The 14,919-nt window shown below is 43.7% G+C and overlaps 1 protein-coding gene across 1 annotated transcript in view; it reads left to right on the forward strand.

Moving 5' to 3' along the window:
* The window catches only part of PSMB2 (proteasome 20S subunit beta 2), a 34,056-nt gene extending 22,624 nt beyond the window's left edge, over positions 1-11,432 (forward strand). Inside the window, exons 4-6 of the mRNA XM_037061449.1 lie at positions 7,486-7,648; positions 9,161-9,210; positions 11,201-11,432. Of these exons, the coding sequence (XP_036917344.1) occupies positions 7,486-7,648; positions 9,161-9,210; positions 11,201-11,308 (321 nt within the window). The 3' untranslated portion in view covers positions 11,309-11,432. The remainder of the gene's footprint in view (positions 1-7,485; positions 7,649-9,160; positions 9,211-11,200) is intronic.
* Positions 11,433-14,919: the final 3,487 nt, after the last annotated feature.

The following is a 14,919-nucleotide window of genomic DNA, read 5'->3' on the forward strand; positions in this document are numbered from 1 at the left end:
GAGAGAGAGAAATATATTAGTGTGAGAGAGAAGCATTGATTCTGTATTATTAGTATGTATCAGGCATTATATCAGACACTTTACATTTATTTGTTTAAACTTTGCCACCACCCTATAATGATGTACACTTTTGTTTGTTTTTCACTGATTACTGAATCAATTTTGATAGCAGTTATCTGTTCAAATTTTCTGTTTTCTTATGATTTAGTCTGGGAAGATTGTATGTTTCTAGGAATTGATCCATTTCTTCCAGGTTGTCCAAGTTGTTGGCATATGATTTTTTAAATTTATTTTTCAATTTTTCAAATTTATTTTTCAATTTTAGTTAACATTCAGTATTACAATATTTTGTATTAGTTTCAGGTGTACCATATAGTGGTTAGACAGTCATATACTTAACAAAATGTTCCTCCCCAGTCTCTGATATTTCCAGTACCACCTGGCACCATACGTAGTTATTACAATATTACTGACTATATTTCCTATGCTGTACTTTACACCTCATGACTGTTTGTAACTACCAGTTGGTACTTCTTAACCCCTTCACCTTTTTCACATGTCCTCCCAATCTCTCCTTCTGGCAACCATGTGATGTACCCTGTTTTTATCCTGTTGTATAGATGAGGAAATCTCAAAATGACCTAAAGCTTGCCACTTCAAAAATAAGTTTATGGCATACTTTTTTAAGGGAGGAAAAGGTACTGTATTTGTCTAGGTATTTTTATTTCCCACTAATAAAAAAGAGAGGCAAAATTTTGGTGGTGCCTTATTTTATTTTTTTAAAAAATTATTTTTATTTATTTATTTATTCTTAGAGAGAGAGAGGGAGGAAGGGAGGGAGGGAGAAAGGGAGAGAAACATCAGTGTGTGGTTGCCTCTCACATGGCCCCCCACTGGGGGGCCTGGCCTGCAACCCAGGCATGTGCCCTGACTGGGAATCAAACCAGCGACCCTTTGGTTTGCAGCCTGTGCTCAATCCACTGAGCTGCACCAGCCAGGACCATTTTAGAAGCTAAAATTCATTTTAAATTCCCAGGATGATTCATTTAAATTTTTCCGTGGTGTGTTAGCTGCGTAGAACTTTAGGCACGTTGGTGTTTGCCCTGCAAACTGTTGCATTGGACAGAGAGCGTCTCAGCCGAGTGTTTGGGTTCATTCACTGGTTATTTGGATGTTTAGGTTAGTTCACAGTTTTGTATAGTCTTCAGCCCTGGCCTTTGATGTGGAAGATGCTTAAACATATAAGATACATATAAGATAGAGGTGTTCCCCGTGGGGACCTCATAACTTTGTCACTTGGATTTGCTATTTAAACAGTTAGAATAGTGGAGACAGGCAAAGACTAAATTATATCATCACAGTATAAGGATTACTTTGTAAAGGGGGATTCTGACAGTTCATTCATGATTGATTAGTGTTCCCATTTCCTCTGAATCATTGGCCAGTTCTCACATAATACTGATCATGGGGAAGAAGGAGTCTAGTGAAAAATCAGAAAGTGAGGCTTAGCACTCAGGATGGACATACCTGTAACGACAACCTGCAGGAAGGACAGAAACAGCACGAAGGTACTTAGTAAATGGAAATTTACTCTCCAATCTGGATGTAGGATGTTTTTGGTTTTGCTTTTTCAGACTTCCAGAAAATCTTGTTGTCTCTGTCTCCATGCCTGTGTCAGTCTCAAAATAGGTGAGAGTGGTTGACTAAAAAGCAGATATGCCCTAAGTGTTAATGCTTGTGAATGTTTTTGACAATAAACACCTTAGGGTCGCTGAAAAAAATCTGTGAAGGAAAGAGGAGGAAACTGTTGTTTATTGCATTTTAGTATGTGTCAGGCAGTGTGCTAGGCACTTTTTAAAAATATATATTTTTATTGATTATACTGTTACAGTTGTTCCAATTTTTCCCCCTACGCCCCCTAAGCCCCCTCTGCCCAGTACCCCATTCCCTCCAGCAGTCCCCCCCCCGCCACCCCTTATACAAAGTTCATGTCCATGGGTCCTGCATATAAATTCTTTGGCTACACATTTCCCATACTATTCTTAATCTCCCCCTGTCAGTTTTGTACCTACCAATTCATGCTTCTTAATCCCTGCACCTTTTCTCCCATTCTCCCCCTTCCTCCTTCCCAACCGATAACGAGAACGCTCCAAGTGCTCTCCATAGCTGTGATTCTGTTTCTATTCTGGTGGTTTGCTACTTTTGCTTTTTTGCCTTTTTTTTTTTTTAGATTCAGTTGTTGATAGTTGTGATTTTGTTGCCATTTTAATATTCATAGTTTTGAGCATCATCTTCTTTTTAAATATTTTACTTATTTTTAGAGAGGGGAAGGGAAGGAGAAAGAGTGAGAGAGAAACATCAATGTGTGGTTGCCTCTCATGTGTCCCCTTCTGGGGACCTGGACTGCAACCCGGGCATGTGCCCTGACTGGGAATCAAACTGGCGACCCTTTGCTTCACAGGCCTGTGCTCAATCCACTGAGCTACACCAGCCAGGTCATCTTCTTTTTCTTAAATAAATACTGTTAACATTTCATGTAATAAAGGCTAGGTGATGATGAACTCCTTCAGTTTTACTTTATGTGGGAAGCACTTCATCTGCCCTTCAATTCTAAATGATAGCTTTGCTGGATAGAGTAATCTAGGTTATAGGTCCTTGCTTTTCATCACTTTGAGTACTTCTTGCCAGTCCCTTCTAGCCTGCAAGGTTTCTTTTGAGAAATCAGCTGAAAGTCTTATGGGAGCTCCTTTGTAGGTAACTGTCTGCCTTTCTCTTGCTGCTTTTAAGATTCTCTCTTTATCTTTAACCTTTGGCATTTTAATTATGATGTGTCTTAGTGTGGTCCTCTTTGAGTCCAACTTGTTTGGGACTCTCTGCTTCCTGGACTTGTATGTCTTTTTCCTTCACCAAATTAGAGAAGTTTTCTTTCATTACTTTTTCCAAATAAATTTTCAATTTCTTGCTCTTTTCTTCTCCTTCTGGCACCCCTATAATTTGGATGTTGGTACATTTGGAGATGTCCCAGGGGCTTACTATTCTATCCTCATTTTTTAGAATTCTTTTTTCTTCTTGCTGTTCTGATTGAATGATTTTTTCTTCCTTATGTTCCAAATCATTGATTTGATGCTCAGTTTCATCCCCTCCACCTTTGGTTCCCTGTAGATTTTTACCCCCTGCTTAATACAACCTTTAGTTCTGCCTGGGTCTTTGTTTTGCTGTTGCTATACTCTTGAGTTCTTTGAGCATCCTGATCACCAGTGTTTTGAACTCTGCATCTGATAGGTTGGTTATTTCTGTTTCATTTAATTCTTCTGAAGTTTTGTTTTGTTCTTTCATTTGGGCATATTTCTTTGTCTTCTCAATTTGGCAACCTCCCTGTGTTTGTTTCTGTGTATTAGGTAGAGCAGCTTTGCCTTCCTGTCTTAGTAGCATGGCCTGTGTAGAAGAGCAGACCTGTCTTGGGTGAATGTAGCTTCTCTATATCCTTGGTTGTTGGACTTCCACACAGCTCGATTTTCTGGCACTTCTGGGTGATATTTGTTTTGTGGTCTAATTGCAATGTTCTCTGTAGTTTGGTAAGGAGGCGAAATGTCTTTACCTATGCCTCCATCTTCTCAATGGACATTTAGATTGCTTCTATTTTTTCATTATAAAAGTAGCGGCCTCATGAATATTATTGCCTTTATCTTTTGGGGCATATGTGTGAAGATTGAGGGTCACAGGTCTCCAGAGTGGGACATATATAAATAATCCAGGATGTATATCATTTTGGTCTGTTCCTTTTAAGCCTGGTTCACCTGTCTTTGCCCTCCTTCCACCACCATCTCTGACCCTCTGGTGTCTCCTCCAGGTAGGTTACTGTTCCTATCTCAGGAGAGATTTCTGTCCAGTATAAGAGAGATGAAGGATAGAATGACTATGACAGGGTCTAGGCATGTTTTATAAACATCTCTCCATGTCCCTTTATGAAGATGTATGAGGGATTTACCTCGTATTTCAGTGCCAAGGGTAGATGGGCTTCTCCTGAGTACATGGACACTGTGAACTTCATAGATGAGTGTGTTTCTCTAGTAGTAATTTTAGCATTTTTGAACCTTTACTGTTTCAGGCACTGTGCTTATCATTTATAAGCATTATCTCTTTGAATCTTCACCACAGCCCTTTTGTAGTAGGTAGTTTTCCATGAAAACACTGGAAATGAGAGAGGGTAAGTGACTAACTTTTCTAAAGCCACACATCTGGCAATAGAGTCAAATTTCAAACTCAAGTCTAACTCTGCAGTGTAGCCTAGCTATGTCTTCTAAGATACTTACTTATGCTCTTGTTTAATTCTAAATGCCTGACCTGTAGCTGAATTTTTCTTTACTTAGCAGCCCGTGTCTAAAGGGAGGTAGAAAGAGAAGGACCCAGGAGTCTAGCAGAAAGCAACAACATATGTGCATTCACAGAGGGGTTGGCAGTTGATTTAAACTTGAACCAGTTCTCAGAAGTAGAACCTGTCACTTTCTGACATTTGTTTAGTGGATTTCTTAATCTTTCCTCTTGTGATATTAGGCATTAGCCACATATCTACATTAAACCATATGTAATGCATTCTGGTATGATTATTATTCAGCAAATATTTATTGAGCACATACATATTGAGCAAGCCAGATACAGTCTCGACTTCATGGAGCTTATGATTGGTATACGTATTTGAATAGGTTGGTTGGATCTTGCATGGTCTAAGTATTTCCCTAAACACACCACAAGCAGTTACGCGTGTGTGTCCTGTAAGACTAGCACAAAATTGAATGGCTTGGAATTTGTCTCATTCCAAGAAAATAGTAATGAACCATGAATGTGAAGGAATGTCACAGTCAAGAACCCCATAACTGGTTTAGTCACTTTCAACGCCATGATTCCTAGAGGAGTGACAATACACAACAGTACACAAACTTTACTTGAAATTTTAAAAAACCAGTGTGAACCAGAGAGCTTTTGATGGAGCATTGTCAGAAGAATTTCAGAAACTGCAAGTTGTTACACAGATGTATTGATTTAATTAGTCTAGATAACACCATTTATTTATGCTTAAGCATCTCACACATGCAAAAGTTGGTAATTCAAAGTCACACAATCATTTGTGAGTTGTCTTGTATGCCGCGTGCTGTAGCTTCTGACTGCTGACTTTGACAAGTGTGTGTGTTGTTGGATGCTTGAGCATAAATAAATGATATCATATAGAGCAATTAAGCAATACAGTTTGCTTTTGGAATTCTGTTGACATAGTGTCATGTACAGTCTTTTGGTGGTGACTTTTAAAATCACATTAATTGTTTTAAATACGGTTTAATCTTACAGTATGGGCAAGATCTTCATTGGAGACGGAACATATCTGGGTTTCCTGGTTAGGCCTCTTTGAACATCCAGATGGATCCTTAATGCACCATTGCAACTTGATAACATTGTTTCGGTTACCCATACAGTGGGGGTTTTGGTCAATGAAGGAAGAAGAGTAGAGTTATTTTCTTAGCAAAAAGATGAATTATTTTGTGATAAGTAAGAGCCTGTAGTATTGAATCTCTTGGGGAGGGAAACTCATTAGAATCGCCATTCCCCCCTCCGGCCCCTCTCACACCCCTTTTGTTATTATAATTTTAACTGTAAGAACACCGAGGTATTTTATGTTTGCCTCATTTTACAGTACTGTTTTCACGCGTCAAAAAATGCTATCAAAAGGAGACTGGAGTATAGCTGATATACTAGGAATTTAGGTAGCATCTTTTCTTCCAGAGTTCGGAATGCCTCACCTCTATTATTTTTTCTCACCACACTCCCTAGAAGATAGAAAGGGGAAGGATTAGTTAACCCAGTTTTACACATAAGGAAACAGAAGCTCATAGGGGTTAAGTGTCTTGCCTAAGGTCAGACGTACTAAGAACATAGTCACAGAAGGCAGCAGAGAGTCCCAGAGCCTGGCAGAATGTAGCACTCTACCCACTGGGGAATGTGATGGGCAGGTACTTGTTTTCTCAGAAGACCTGACTACTGCTGGTCAGTTCCTATTCCTCGGAGACTGTCAGCCATCCGATCCCCAAGGCAGAAACTTGCTTGCAGGTTAGAGCTACTGTGTAATCATGGGCAGATGTTACTTAGCACAGCTGGCTTTGAATTTCAAGTAAGTATATACTATATTTTCATGTGTTCTTCTAATGTAAGTTTCTTCAGGCTGCCAAGTGCCCATGTTAACCAGTGTTCTAAGAATGTAAGATGTCACTTTTATGACCATTAGTTCTTACTACCTCATGCTTTATAATAGGGGGCATAAAGGTGTTTTAGGGGTGAGTACAGAGGCTGCTTACAACCTGCTCACTGAGGCAAATGCAGTTTGCAGAGGAAGAGGAAGCCATATGACATGGGAGTCTTGCTGCTGATTCCTGGGGACACAGACAGACTGAATTTAACGTGGAAAATGGTCCACCTGGTGTAGAAAAAAATAATCTATTTGGATGTGAAGAACAAGGCAGACTTGGTCAGGGTTCTCTGTAGGGACTTGCATTCTTAGACTTGCAGGTAAAACAAAGGGAGGACACCTATAAATCCAAGTTGTAATTACTCTTTATTTGTCTTACTGGTAAAATTACTTCTTGGTTATCTTAGGGGAACCATGTTATATTAGAAAAACGTTAGCATTTCACCTGAATCCACAGTTCTCCTATGTTTTTCCTTTTTAATGTTATGGACTTCCATTACTATTGTCTGCAGTACAAGTTTAGTGATTTGACTTAAGTATTTGAGAATTGCTTCTTTTTTTTGTAAATATTTTATTTATTTATTTTTAGAGAGGAAGGGAAGGAGAGAAGTACCAATGTATGGTTGCCTCTCATGAGTCCCCTGCTGGGAACTGTCCTGCAACCCAGACATGTGCCCTGACTGGGAATCAAACCGCGATCATGTGGTTCGCAGGCCCGTGCTCAATCCACTGAGCTACGCCAGCCAGGGCCTAAGAATTGCTTCTTTAATAATGAGAAATACAGCTAACCACCTAAGATTTTGGTTCAGGTGCTCAGCCTGCACCTGTTTATTTAGAATGATGTGGTTGGTGCCTCTGCTTTCTTTAGTCTGTGGCTTGACGCTCAAAATCGTGTTTGTTGATTTCAGCAATTAGGAGAGACACAAGAACACCCATGGTTTGCCTTTAAAATGCTTTTGTAATAGGTTCTGGTCCATGGGCTTTAAGAGAAGAAAGCAGCTTTTTCATACACCTTAAAGTTCCTTAGAATTCTCCCAGTGTTCTTCTAGTCAAAGAAAACAAGCTGACTTCCCTAAACTCTTACCATAATCTGCGTCCTTTAAGTTTCTCTAAATTTTAACTTTCATGATGATTTACTTAGTTGCTGCTATTATTTTATTCACCCAGAGGTGGAATGTTGCCATTTTTCACGGGAAGCAGTGGTGGTGGTGCTGTTGTGACGACCCCTTTGCTGTGACTTTCTGTTGCAGACCCCGTATCATGTCAACCTCCTCCTGGCTGGCTACGATGAGCATGAGGGGCCAGCACTGTACTACATGGACTACCTGGCAGCCTTGGCCAAGGCCCCTTTCGCAGCCCATGGCTACGGTGCCTTCCTGACTCTCAGTATCCTGGACCGGTACTATAAACCAAGTAAGTTCCAGCAACCTAGGTAGGGAAAAGTAGCAGAGCTCCGTCCTCAGCTGCCTTCCGGTTGTGTGTACTACCCCTTGGAGTTGGGTGGCCAGGGCTTGAATAGAGGAGGGGTCCTAAGAAGCACATTCAGGTGCCCCTGGAAGCTGCTTTCTCCTGTGGGTCAGTGCGGCTATTGTAAAGCTGACAAAAGTCCCTCTTTGACCAGACAAAATGAGATATTGCATGTGTCCCGAGCTGGGGTTTGATTTATTTTAAAAGGGAGTTTGAGTAGTGAATAAAACTAACTCTTCAGCTACGAAAGTTCATTTTTGTCACTTATTTTGCCCTGCATAGATGCTTATTAGTATCAAAGCTGTAGAGAAGGAGCAGATAAACCAAGTGGTTTGTGCTTGTTTTGAGTGTGTGAGGATGAACAGTCCCCAGCATGGCAACTGAGGATTTCTTTGCTTAAATGTCAGAGCTTTTGAAGGCCACTAGTCTGGGCCCTTCCCTTGGTTTTTGTCACCTAATGGCCACCCCCTCCTGCAAGATAAAGCTGGCTCTCTATTTGTCAATAAACTGTCAGCTTGGCAAAGCCTTTGACACAGGGATGCTTTTGTGCTGAGTTCCATCTCCTGACCCCGATTCCAACTTTGACATTAGCCACTGTGCGCAGTAGGCACTGGGGGTCTTAGCTTTAACAGGCTATAGATGCAGCACAGATAACCACCTCTCTCCTTACATTCTTTTCTTCCCTGTCAGTAGAGCAAAAATCTGGCTTATTCATTCCTTTTTTGGTGCTGCCCTCTCACTCACCCTCAGCCTTGCCAGAGCTCCAGGCCACATCCTGAAAAGAACTAGCTTGGCCTCCTAGTGACTGTTTCTGGATTTGGCATCTGTCAGTAATACAGCTGATTTGCCCACCAAAATAACCACCAGCCACCCCTGCAGCCTAGCTGCGTAATATGTCATCCCAGTTTGACATGCCCATGAACAAGTTCCTTTGGCTCCTATTTTATGAGTCTCGGCCCCATCCTATGAATTCTCTTTCCATTGTTGAACTGAGACCCAGCTGGGAAAGGGAGGCTAAAACTCTGGCCCTGTCTTCCTTTTCCCTGATTTGCAGCTGGCTAGGGCAGATGGAACTGGTTTAAGCCCTGGTCTAAAGGGGGGTTTGGGGGTAAGGTGGGGGGATGGGCTATAAAAAAAGAGGCAGGCCACTGGACTTCTCTAGAGGCAGTTCCCCGGCCATGGGAGGCAGAATTCCGTCATGCTTACCCTTCTCTGTAGCAAATCAATTTGCAATGGCTTGTGGCTGCCAGAGCATTGGGTCTGGGGCACCTTCAACTGCATATGGAAAAAGTTTGTTGCAAGCTAGAAGGCTAGGGTTTTGGGGGGTGCGCGGGGGAGGCCTTTTCCGTTTGTGTGACATGTTGACCTGAAGGAGTTTGAAACTTAATCGAAAGTTGCGGTGGAGAGTTGGATTTAATGGCAGCCCCTTGAGCACTTGGCCCCTGTGTTCTCTTCCAGCAATCTCACGTGAGATGGCCGTGGAGCTTCTCAAGAAGTGTCTGGAGGAGGTGAGTAGCTCCCTGGGGATTCCGAAAGAACTGAAAAGAATGTTTTGTCTCTTTGCCAATATTGTTCTTGTTCCTCGTTACATTTTTTCTGACCCTTGCCAGAAGGTGCAATGAATACCCATTAACTAGATGTGAAGTTGCTGCCAGAGGTAGTTTGGTGGGTAATAAGCTTAGTTTTTCCTCTTATGGGTCACCTCCTCATTGATGTCAGTTTTACAGTTAATTACTTTTCTTTTTGGTTCATCCAGACCGGTGCTTCTCAAATTTTAGCATGTATAAGAATCATCCGAGGAACTGGTTTTTAAAAATCGAAGTTTTGCCCTGGCTGCGCCCCCTACTGATTCACTTTGTCCTGGTGTCAGAGCCTGGGAACAGTTTAACTAGCAGCCCCGGTGATTTTGCTGCAGGCTGCGACTGGGCCGTGCTTTAAGAAGTGCTCCCTGTACTTTGTGCCTGCTTTCTTCTTGTGCCACCCGGAGTTGCCATACTGTCTGCTCCCTTTAGCAGGGCACGGGCACGGGCCCTGAGCCCTGGAGACAAGGCCTCCCCTGAGAACGCAGGAGGCTGTAGACAGCAACTAGGAAGCTTTGGGCAGAAGGGGAGAGTAGCCTTTAGATTGTGAGGCCAGGAACTTGAATCTGCCGCCCAGTCTAGTGCTGCTCCCAAGGGTCAGAGCCTTTGGGGGATGAATGGAGGGTCAGCAGGAAGAGAAAGCAGTCCCTTGGGCTTTTTCACTCTTTTACTGTCCCTGTGGCCTAAGGATTAACTTGAATTTGTAGTCTAGTGAGAGAGTGGGGGGATGAGAGTGGGGCAGGGTATGGATCTCATAACACAAGCCTATCCTTTTCGGTCCACAGTGCCCCCTTCTTCCTCTTGTTTGTAAACCCCCTTTCCAACACAGAATAAACGCACGTACTTTTTTCAACCGTTCAGCTGAGAGTCCACGTTAGTCTGGCAGCCCCAAGTGTTGCAAGGTGCTGCCAGGAAGAGGCCACTGGAATATTCGGTGCTTTGAGACTTTATTCCTTACAGATCCAAAGATGATCATGTTAGAAACCCACATTTCCTTATTATCACCTTTTCTTGATCTTGAATCTCGTTTCTGGATAATAGGAGTCATCAGCCAGAGAGGACTCTGAAGGTGAATCGGCTGCTGCCGCCCAGGCCTCAGCAGTGCAGGGGGTGGGAAACACTGAGGGGGAGAGAGCTTCGACCTAGGGAGGTGGGCATTTCTGGGATATGCGCCTAAGGAAGCGGGCAGAGAGCTTTGTGCCTTCTCTCTGGAGACTATTAGTGAGGTGTCCAGGGAGGGTAGCCACAGGAACACAGATGTCCTCCAGCTGTGTCCCTGCGCGATCTCCAGCCAGGTTGGTTAGTGGGGCTGTCCGCTGCTATGCGCGTAGACCTTGCGGCTCCTTAGGAACAGCTGTAAGCAGGATCTTAGGAGAGTGTAGAGATGTTACTGTGATGACAGGTCAGCTTGGTTGGAGGAGACAGAGCAGAGTGTGTTCCAAGAGTTGTGCTGACACCACCTCTCCAGCTACGCACAAACACACACACACCAGGTCCCGATAATACAGGCGGGTGACTGGAGAAAACTCTTGGGTCCAAAGCTTATTCCTAGGGCAGTCACTCCTTTGTTGGCTTATCACCTTGAGACATTAAACAAGAGGAGTCTTTGTTTCCCAGGCTGATTGGTAGGTGGGAGACTGGGGAGTAGAGATTCAGATTGTCTCAGTCTTCCATCGGCAGCCAGACCAGAGGCACACGCAGCTGCGTCCCCCAGCTCTTGCTCACCACCTTCCAGTCAGCGTTTGCCTGCAGTTGGGCTTTCTTCGGTGTCCCAGCACCAGCGGCCCCCAGTGGAATGGAAGCTCCACAGAAGCAGGGCTTTTCCTCTGCGGGTGCGCCAGTGTCTCAGCCAGAGCCCGGCCTGCAGGGAGAGCTCAGTGGATATCCACTGACTGGTTTCCTTCATGTCCCCCTGCAGCTCCAGAAGCGCTTCATCCTGAACCTGCCGACCTTCAGTGTTCGGATCATCGACAAACATGGCATCCATGACCTGGACGACATTTCCTTCCCTAAACAGGGCTCCTAATGTCATGCCTCTCCCACTCGCCAGGGAACTGTTTTTGATGGCCTCCTTAATTTTTTTCTACTCTTTTGACGTGCACTCTTGATAGATGGTTAATTCAGAATAAATCTGAATATGGATAAGTTGAGCTCTCTGGTTTGAGTTTCCTTTTACCTGGCATCACCTCAGGGAAGGAGTGGAGGGAGGACTTTCTGGCCAAGACTGTCCTTTCTCCTGTCCCTTTCCCTTCCTTGGTGCTCTGCCTGCCCTTGGCCGCTGACAGCCCCACACTCTATTTCACTGCCCTGCTTCCTTCCCATCTAACTCATTCATATATCATGCTTACTAATGTCTCATTCCTTCTAAAGCAGTGATTGTTTCCCCCCTAAGCTAAAAAAGTTTAGTTAATTAACTAATGTGAATAGGTATAACACTCACTTAGTAAAAAATGCACACAGTACAAAGACACATAGTAAAAAATGTTTCTCCTCACCCTATAATTTGATCGCCTGCTTCCCCTCCCAGAGGAAACTTAAGCTACTCATTTCTTATCGGTCCATTAAGAGATGTGCTGTTTCACCTCTGACTGGTGTGGCTCAGGTATTTGGGTATTATACCCCAAAGTGAAGGGCTGCCTCTTCGATTTGGTTGGGGTGCATGCAGGAGGCACCCCTTGGTGTTTCCCTTGCACATTGCTGTTTCTCTGTCTTTCTCTTTCCCTTCCCCTCTCTGTAAAAGTAAATTTAAAAATTTTGTTAAAAAGAGAGATAGATGCTGTCCTCTGTAAAATGTGCGCGCACACATCCCCGTTTAAAAATAAGTTTGCACTCATTCCCAGATTCCAACTCAGTAGGTTTGGGACATGAGAATGTTTCTTAAAGCTTCCCAAGTAATTCTCCTCCTCAGTTGTGGTGGAGAACCACCAGACTGAAGTTCTTTTGAAGCAGTGATCCTCAAACTTGAGCAAGCATCTCAGTGTTACTGAAACAGCAGCTTGCTGGGTCCTACCTCTGCAGTTGCTGCGTGTTTGAGGCCTGAGATTTTTGCATTTCTGACATTTCTGATCACAAGATGAACTCCACTTTATCCAGGTCTGGGCTGCTCTTAATAAAGAGTAGCTCACATAAAGACAGCTTTTTGGTTTGTCTGAAGTAAAATAGCATCTCTCTAAGGCACTACCTACAGATCAGAACATGTATTAACAGTGGTAACATCAGATTTAAACGTCATACACTTCAATACATCAATGATAAATGCTTTATACTCTAAGAAGAAAGTTAATTATTATGTACATGAGGGAAAAGAGATGATTCGTACGACCATACTGGTTCACCCTCCACTACCGCCGTGAAGATGCGTAGGTTTGGGCTTTTGGCGAGATTCCTGAGTCTCTTTCTAAGGCATCTATTTTTAAAGCTCCACAGGTGGTTCAGATAACGTGCCCCAGCTGAGTACCAGTACTGGAGCACAGGCAGTCCCACGTCATAATTTTCTCATCTCTAAAGTAGTCAAAGTTGGACCTTTTCCGTGTGAGGGTGGTTATGAGCATTCTGTGAAGCGATATAAAGCCTGCAGAACAGGGCCTGGCATGTGGTAAGTGCTCGGTAAGTATATGATCATTGGTAAACTTGTTATTCTGCATCCAGGCCTCACCAGGAGTGAAACGGTTCTCTGCCTTTGAATGTAAGGGTCCCCACGGCAATCTGGGCTAGCCCACTGGCCCATCCTGACGGCCAGTCTTCTCCAACCCAGATCTCTTTCTGAGCTCCAGATCAACTTATCCTCAGGGTCTGACCCTCCAGCCATGGGGGCATCCTACTCAACGCGTCTAAAGCTGAGCGTCTCACCCGCCTGCTCCAGGCCTCCCCTACAGCATTGCATCTTAGACAGTCAGGGCCCCCTGGCCCCCACGAGCCGGAGCCAGAAACCTAGGCATTGTTTATTTTTAATAAATGTGTTTTGGAGTAAATCTGGTTTTACAGAAAAGTGACAAAGATTAAACAGAGTTTCCTTACACCCCTCACTCAGCTTCTCCTTGTGTTAACATTCTACACAGCCTCAGTTCGTCAAAACAGAAACCAACGTTGATCGGGACATGGGAGTTAAACTCCAGCTTTTATTCAGCCTTCACCAGCTTTCCCATGAATGTCCTTTTCTGTCGTTCCAGGGTACAGTCCAGGGCACCACGCTGCAGTTCACTAAGCGTTTTTGATCCATCTTTTTCTCCTGCCTTCACGTAGTCACCACGTTCCGGCAGTTTAACTTCCTAAATCCCTTTTAATAAAAAAACTTTGTTCCCGTTATCCTGATTTGGGACTATTTTAATAGCCTCCTCATTTCTCTGCTTGTAGTACCTTTCTTTTCTTGTTCTTTCTCTGTACTCAAACAAGTTTGACCGTCCTTAAAACTCTCCTCACTTAAAATTTCCTGATGTTGCCCCTGCTGATAGAATAAAACCCAATTCTTTAGTTTGACAGGCTAAGCGTTTCACACTTCTCTCCCAACCAACCCCCTCACTTTTCCCCTCTTCTCTCCTGTTTGAACTCTTGGTCCAGGTGAATTTCTACAGCCTCAGCAAGCAGGACTTCACGCCTATACACCTACTGTAAGAAGGGTGAGCATTGTTTCATGGAACTTCCTTCTAGAAGTGCGTGTATGTGTGATTGCATCATGATGCAGTTCACTGGTACTGTGTGATCTGTTTTCTTGTACCAAATTTTACTTGTTTAATGCCAGCTATGACATAAATCAATTGCCCAGAGTTTGAAAACACTGGGAGGGCCCCGATTCTCTCACCCTCCTGGCCAGAATAGTCTTTTCGTTGGTTCCCACCTGCTTTCCGGTTAGTAATACACAGAAAGCAATTTACTCCTCCCAGCCTGGGGGTGAGAGGGGATGGGTTGGGGAGGCTGACAGGGAACTTCTAAGTGAGGTGGAAGAGGGCGCTGAAAGAGCTTCGCTCTGTTGCCTGCTGAGCAACAGTGGCTGTCTGCTCTGCCCGGTTAGTGCCGAAGCCTAGCTAACGCCTAAAACCCAGAGTCTTTTCGCTGCCTGTCTTCTTGTCTAGGTCCTTTGAAGAGCAGCTGTGCCCAAAAGGAGAAGGGTGGACATATAAGGACCCTCTCTAGATGTCTGCTGCTCGTTTATGACCTGGATGTGAATAAGGGCCCGCCTCTCGGCCTCGCCCTCTTGAGTTTGAGGGAGGTGTGGTTTCCAGTGGCTGCCTTTATCTCCCTCCTCCTGAAGCATCATGAGCCTTTAAAAGAAAACAGGAAAGTCTTTTCTTTAAATGAGAATAAACTCCAAAAATCACGATCCTTACCCAGTCTAAACACCCCCCATTTAATTCACAGCTACTTGTTTTGCAAAAAAAGGAGCCCATGTAAAACCATCTGTATACACTTTCTTTAATCATCATCTACATTTCCTTAGGACTAAACCTAGTAAAAGGATAAAACGCTCTTTTGCTATGGGGATTTAAAAAAAAAAACCAACCCTTACTGGAAAGAACCAAATTCTGAGACTTCATTAGAAGTTTCTTATGCCACTCAGGGTCTCTACATGGTATTGTTGCTTCTCCACAACCTTGACCTTATGTGGGAGGAGCAGAGCCTTGGGGCCTGACAGGCTGGGAA

This window comes from Sturnira hondurensis, unplaced genomic scaffold (assembly GCF_014824575.4).
Source record: "Sturnira hondurensis isolate 20B ecotype Veracruz unplaced genomic scaffold, ASM1482457v3 Scaffold0013381, whole genome shotgun sequence".
Classification (NCBI taxonomy): Eukaryota; Metazoa; Chordata; class Mammalia; order Chiroptera; family Phyllostomidae; genus Sturnira; species Sturnira hondurensis.